The sequence below is a fragment of the Cynoglossus semilaevis genome, chromosome 12 (genome assembly GCF_000523025.1).
Source record: "Cynoglossus semilaevis isolate Cse_v1.0 chromosome 12, Cse_v1.0, whole genome shotgun sequence".
NCBI classification, from domain to species: Eukaryota; Metazoa; Chordata; class Actinopteri; order Pleuronectiformes; family Cynoglossidae; genus Cynoglossus; species Cynoglossus semilaevis.
Genome location: NC_024318.1, coordinates 2,431,317 through 2,438,295, shown reverse-complemented (window position 1 = coordinate 2,438,295; position 6,979 = coordinate 2,431,317). Strand labels below are relative to the sequence as shown.

Sequence of the window (6,979 nt, the reverse complement as noted above, 5' to 3'; positions counted from 1 at the left end):
GATACGTCGGAAAAGTGATTCGATTCCCGGGCTGTCTGTATGGAATTTGGCGTTCTTTCGCGTGTCGAAATAATAATAATAATAATTAATAATAATAATTAATAATAATTAATAATAATAATAATTTAGGCCTTTATTAGATAATGTTCCCACTTCCGGAGTCCTTGTTATCGTTTTATTTGCCGTAGTTAGTAATTGTGGACGCTAGATGGCAACAATGCACCGAGGAACCGCCCTGATCCCACGTTTCCACAGTCGAAGAAGTCAGTACAGGAAGCTCCAGCAGCTGTCACTGATCGCAGAACTGTTTTGACTGGAGACTCAGTCAAACCCAGGTCAGAGATGATTCAGGCGAAGAACCGACTCCGGTTCAGTTGTTTGGGAATATCTGCAGCCAGACTGTTTTCTTCTGGACCCGGAAGAAATCCCGTGGTGTTTCTGGACATTGAGGCGGATTCGGAACCTGTGGGCAGGATCATTATAGAGGTAAACAAACACTTTAGCCTCCGAGAACAAGGACATTGATGTTGTCTTTTGTAAATAATTATCTTTAAAAACATAATTTTAGTTATTTTATTAAATCCATGTTAAACTTGTTATTTAACGTGTAAATATTTATTTAATTAAAAAAAATATTGTTGTCGTTTTTAATTAGAATATCTTCAAGTATATACAGTGTCAAGGTTTTAGAATGTAGAACGTTAAATAAAATATGATTGATTTTTGTCATTATGGTTTGTAATACAGCTGTATGCTGATGTGGTGCCAAAAACTACAGGTACTTTAATATTCAAAACATTACTGAGCAATGAATATCTGCATCGTTTCTTTTTTGTTTAAAAATAAAATTGTATTCTTGCAGAAAATTTCCGAGCCCTCTGCACAGGAGAACATGGGTTCGGATACAGAGGTTCAGTGTTTCACAGGATCGTCCCCGAGTTCATGTGTCAGGTAACATAAAAACGTCCTTCTGTTACAGTAACCATCAGAAATCATTCATATAAATGACTTCACTTCATTAACACTCACACAGTCTGGGTAAATAACCCAAAGTTTTCCATGGTCTAATCTCCAACTTTATTTTCCAGGGAGGAGACTTCACCAAACACGACGGCACAGGAGGGAAATCCATTTACGGCAAATCATTTAAAGATGAAAACTTCAAATTAAAACATACTGGTCCAGGTACAAATATGTCTTTACAAATAGACTCTGAGATTTACGTTTCAGTTGTCATTGGATACACGGATTTATCACGTTTGTATGTTAACGTGCAACACATATACTGTGCTGTATTTAATTTTTGAGATATTTTGCCCCGCAGTTTGTCAACCTAAGACCACTAGATGGCAGTGTCCCTCTAACAGCAGTGACTATGCGACCTGTTAAGTTCCATGGCGAATGACCTACTTTTTTCAGTGACTCAGCAGTAACCAAACCTCTGTCCACTTCTTATATACAGTCTGTTGTGAGGGAGCCGCTAGTTTAGCTGAAGTTAGCTTGACTTATGTTTAACACAGCACAGAATCCACAGTAAAAGGTGGATATTGACTTGTTGACTGCATCACTTGTTGCTTGTCATTTTTGCAGGAGTCGTTTCCATGGCAAACTTAGGCCCAAACACTAACAACTCCCAGTTCTTCATCTGCACCAAAAAGACTGAGTGGTAAATAGAAAGATGTTACATTCTCTACGTAGTATCTCTTTTTTGTTTGTTTGGTTTGTTTTTACTTTTTTAACTGTAAAATCTGTTGTTACTAAAAAAAAAAACTTTTTGCACAAAAGTTTTTATAGTTTGTTTTTTTCCATAATCATCAGCTAACGATGTGTTGTCATTTGCAGGCTGGATGGTAAACACGTCGTGTTCGGGCAGGTGAAGGAGGGCATGGAGGTGGTAACAAAAATGGAGTCGTACGGTTTGCACGACGGCGGCGTGTTGAAGAAAGTGGTCATCACTGATTGTGGGGAGATTAAATGACAGCTCAACGTCCTCAAGAATCAAACACTATGCAGATTTTCACTGTTTATCTCGTTCCTCTGTGCATCTGCGATGCCTTCAAGGAACAGCTGTCTAATGTTAACATGTTCATGTTTCCACAAACTGACACTTTTACAGTGAGCATGATTTCCTCTCAGGCAGGATAAACAGATGTCAAATGTTTTTATTGTGTGTCTGCATGTAAATAATAAGTAGAGACTGGGAGGCGTGACGTCTTGACTGCTTTTACTACGTGTTGTTTTGTGTATATTTGTGAATAAATGAGTTCTGTCAGATTTTACTGGCTCTTGTTTTGTTTTTTTGTTTTGTTTTCTTCTCCCTCATGGACCAAACAACTCTGCTGGTGGAAAAGCTTCCTGGAAATGATCCATCATCTTTTTTTAGACACCAGCTCTGTCCACATTGACCTACTTCCTGTCCCATCAGAGCAGGATATGACATCATTTGACACCCAGTCAGAGTGGACCTTATCAGTGTAGTGTATACAAAATATTTGATTCTAATTTCAGAGAGTAACCAGTACAAACATTGAACAACATTTTTTGAGGATTTTATTTTTATTTTTTTACTTTCCACTTGAGGGAGCCTGATCACCACTAGAACCATTTGTGTTTCTGATAAATAATGATCTGTCCTTTCTTCTGCGGACCTTGTAGTAGTTGCACACCCTACTTTGGGAACCATTGCTCCACAGTATATCTGCTTGTCATTAATAGTCTTGTGTATTTTTTATTTATTTTAATTGCATTGTTCTGCTGTGTGTTTCATTCACTGTCAACCATGTCGGTCTCTATGTGCAACATATCACAATGGAATATTGTTGTCAACTGGTTTTGAAATAATAACGTCAGGGTCTGTCTGCAGGATTGTTCTTTCCTCTATTTTCTCATGTCTAAAGTCCATATGATAGAATGTCACAGAGCTTCAGTTCAGAGGGTGTAGGGCGGCTGACGAGTACTTCAGTCTCCACTGGATACAGAACATTTGGCTCCACTTGACTTGGTGAGACGTGATAGGATCTGGAGGGTCGTACATGATCTGAGGCCTCTTTGAAATATAGAGTAGACATGGAGTAGGAGGATGGGAGGAGGCGGGGGGGCGGGGGAGGGGGGTGAAGAGGAGGGGATGGAGGAACGAAGGCCAGGACGTGTCTGAGAGCCAGAGATTGGGTGGTGCTGCTTATAGAGCTAATACTTCATGAAAGTAAATAATGAATCGATGTGAAGGAGTGGAGAGAAAAAAAGAGAAGGAACCTAAATGAAACCACATGTCCACTGACCTTCCATCGTTTGTTTGAATTCTCAGATTACATCATTACCATGGAGACTGGGCCCTGTTTGAGCCAGTGATGTCGTAACAGAACTTGATAGAATTCGGGACCCCACCCTCGGCTGGGTTTAGATGTTTGGAATGTACGTCCAGTGTTGTGTATGGAAAGTTGGCAGGAAAGACGGCGGTCCTGATGCTGCGGCGATCGAATGTTTCTCTCTGCACGCAAAACGATGACATCTTTAAAAATGACACATGTTCTTGGTGAAGAGAGTTCTCCGCTGCTGTCGTGCCTTTGAGTGTGTGTGTGGGTTTGACCTCACACCATTTAAACTCCTGTCAGTGATTGAACTTATAGCAGAGTTTAGTTTTTTGTGAGTGCCGTTGTATGAGGTAGTGACACACAGTCTGCATCTAATTTACAGCTGATTCAACTCTGCACACACTCAGTGCCTACACCCTGCTTTAGGCAGACACATGCTGCCCTCATGTCAACGTTAACCAAAGGATAGCTAAACATTGGCCACATTTATAGAATATTACTGGAATAGACAAGAGCTTGCTAACAGTGAGCTATCAGAATTGCTCGTCGTGGTTGAAAAACTAATTTCAGTCTAGACAAATGTACAGAATGTTACCCAAAATTTAGGCAAAATAATTAGGTGAAATGTATGGCTGATAACTGAAGTTCAACACTAAGTTAACATCCATATGATAGCCAGGTAAAACATGAATTAAAGCTAACGCTGACTGCAGATTAGCGTTGAGTTGACATCCACAAGTCAAGCTAAAATGCTAAAATGCTAAGGTACCAAAAAATATGGTCTATTACCTATAAGTCAGACAAAAGTTTTCTTTGACTGATTACACACAGAGTCAAAGGTTTGACATCATTTTTGCCTTAAAGATTCCAAAAATATATCAAATGCACATTAGCATTATTATGATACACAACTCAGGGCTAATTAGCATCATCTTGGCAGACCTGGTTATTAAAGAGTTCTTTTGAACTCCTATAATATAGTTGAATGTCTGGGCAGTAGAAACCTTTGTGGTAGAACAGAACTTTGTAGGATTTATGTCGCTGCACTGATCATTATATACACAGACACTTAAAAAAGCAATATGTCATTCCTGGCTGAAAACTAAAAGGACGGAGTGAGAACCTCCCAGTTACTGACAAAAACAAGTTTTCATAAAAACCAAACAAAAGGAAAAAAACACACACAGAGTCCTAATTCAATAAGATGTTTATTCATCAAACTCTCCACAGCTCTAGAGCTCTAAAATGTTTTCCGACTAACAAATAAGGCACATTTTGGAATGCCATTCCATGGACGTGAAAAACAGACTCATGGTCTAGTGTTGTTTCAAAAAAAAAAACAAAAAAAAAAACTCCCATCTGTTTTCTGCCAGATTCAAATATTACATTATGGCAATATTGCATTACACACATCTCACCAGTAAAGTATACAGACATGACTTCTCCAAACCCACCACATACTGTAAGTGTTAACACATTACATTCAGTAAATACGTCGTATAATTCACTATAAATGAAATACTTATAACCCAGGTTTGCTGATTTAAAAAAAGAAACAATATATATACTGAAGAAAACTACCGAAACATATTTAAATAATATGTATACATTGCACCAGAGGATAATTTTATTTTCAAACCAAACACATGCACATGCAAACTCTACAACAGTTCTTTGTCTCACACACGGTTCTTGCACAAAACAAAAAACTACATACTGTCCTATGCTGCTGCTACAATTTTTATTTTCTTATAATACAAGTTTCTGCCGATTTTTATTTTCTTAATATAATTATTTTCTTATAATACAAGTTTCTGCCGTGTTAAAGTACATCTCACAGTTTGAACAGTTGCTAATACAGTGGTGAAGATCCCACACTGGTAGGGCTGTCACTTTTTTGGTTCCGTATTGTAGCAGAAACCTGTGTGTTTCTGTCAGAAGTACTGCAGTACTGTCCTACATGTACGAGGACTGAGTTCAAATGGGTTTAAGGTCAACTGGAGTTGGCAAAGGTATCTGAAAAGTTACGTTTTATGGTTAGTGTAAACCCAGAAAATCGCAATTTTTCCGCTGTATTGTTGGCTTTTGCCACTGACGCCTCTGTGGCTGCACATCCAAGTCCTGAAACGTTTATCATCATTATCCAGACTGTAGCATTAATACTTAAAAAGTGTAACAAAACTGTAGGTTTGTTAAAATTCTACACCAACCGTTATTTCTTGCGTAGCTTTTTAACAATTAATGCCTTTGTGACTGCACAAACAAACAAAATTAAAACCTGAGCATTTTAGAAAGCTGAGTTAGCGGACACTCTACCAGGAACACAACAAACAGATGGACCCCATAGTTCAATCATCTCTACTCTCCTTAACAACTGTTTTTTTCAAGTGACAGCCCTCGTCGCTAGTTAAGAAAGAAAATATTTCGGTGTTTACAAAACATCTCCATAATATTGTTGTTAAGCTGTATGTATATATGTATATATATATATATATATACATATATACATGTATATAATAATAATAAATGGCATCTCATACTTTTTCAGCGGGTTATTCAACACTGATAACATCATAAAAAACATAAACACGTCACAATGGCTTATAACTGAACAAAGGTTATTCATTATGTACCAACCTCTTCAATAATACTCTATGTAGACATCAATATTTCCTTCTTAGTGTAACTTTGTTGCATACTCTATACAAAAAAAAGTGTTGTAAAAAATTATTTCCTTAAATACTTCTGCAGGATAAACCCCTTAGATTAACTGTCAAAGAAAAGACAAATTCATTTCTTAACAAAAGGCCCTTCTTCACAGGAAAGAGATTTAAAAAAAAAAAAGCTTCATTTGCAAAACACTGTAAAAATCTTTAAAAGATGACGGCCGTCGAATATATACAAAAAATATTTGAGCTGTCAGGGAAAATACTATTTGGATTTTTTTTTTTCTCTTTTTTAACGTCAACTGTTTTGCAGATCACTCAACAATTTTCAACATCTCTGAAAGTGAAAATACACATCTTTGTAGAAAATGAACCGGTGCGGAAACGGTAACTAGAAAAGTCAAGTATAACGTATGCAATTTTAGGAACGCAGTCGTGTCATGTTTCTGGACTTGTACTTTTGGGCTGCTGCTCCTGGTGCGTGAATAAAAATCATTTCTACTAATGTGTCTGAGGGTGGAGCCAAAAACAACATCTGACAGAAGTTAGTGGATTTGGCATCGTTGACATATTTTCTCACAAACAACGACAGGTGACTTTGTAAGCTGCGACTTAGAGGAAAGGTTTGAGAAAAGAGTTTAGTTTTTTCCTGCCACTGAGCTCCTATTGGCCAGTCCCAGAAGGTGTTGTTAAGTTGCAGGGGCATTATGGGGATGACACCAAGAGCTTGGACAAATGTCAAATGTGTCACTGAACCATAGCAAGTCACTATTGAATACCAAACAGTTTGGCTTCAGTTCCACGGTCAGCCACCGTCAAACTGTCCCACTACAGTAAGTGACCGCTGTGTCTCTTGTCAAAACCTTGAATAAACACGAGGACAATGGACACGAGAAGTAAACAAACAGGTCAAAAGTTCTGTGTCCGGATCAACTCAGAACTGGAACCTTTGTTGTGGATGTTCCATGACAACAGACCACAGACCCCCCCCCCCCCCCCCCC

At 38.1% G+C, this 6,979-nt stretch overlaps 1 protein-coding gene across 2 annotated transcripts; it reads left to right on the top strand.

Annotated features, from left to right (window-relative positions):
• The first annotated feature begins 234 nt into the window (after positions 1 to 234).
• ppifa (peptidylprolyl isomerase Fa) lies at positions 235 to 2,276 on the top strand. 2 transcript variants are annotated; one of them, XM_008321441.3, is made up of 6 exons: positions 235 to 486; positions 748 to 778; positions 863 to 951; positions 1,089 to 1,185; positions 1,591 to 1,666; positions 1,843 to 2,276. In XM_008321441.3, the coding sequence occupies exons 1-6, from the start codon at positions 343 to 345 to the stop codon at positions 1,976 to 1,978; spliced, it is 573 nt and encodes a 190-aa protein (XP_008319663.1). In that variant the 5' UTR covers positions 235 to 342; the 3' UTR covers positions 1,979 to 2,276. The 2 variants fall into 2 exon arrangements, with proteins under 2 accessions (XP_008319663.1, XP_016892728.1); XM_017037239.2 differs by lacking the exon at positions 748 to 778 and having other exon boundaries at positions 346 to 486.
• The last annotated feature ends 4,703 nt before the right edge of the window (positions 2,277 to 6,979 follow it).

What these genes read in the sequence shown, in the direction of transcription:
- ppifa (XM_008321441.3), top strand. Translation starts at nt 343, where the DNA reads ATGATTCAGGCGAAGAACCGACTCCGGTTCAGTTGTTTGGGAATATCT. An exon ending in TCCCCGAGTTCATGTGTCAG is followed by an intron (nt 952 to 1,088) that starts GTAACATAAAAA and finishes TTTATTTTCCAG; the next exon opens with GGAGGAGACTTCACCAAACA. An exon ending in ATTAAAACATACTGGTCCAG is followed by an intron (nt 1,186 to 1,590) that starts GTACAAATATGT and finishes TCATTTTTGCAG; the next exon opens with GAGTCGTTTCCATGGCAAAC.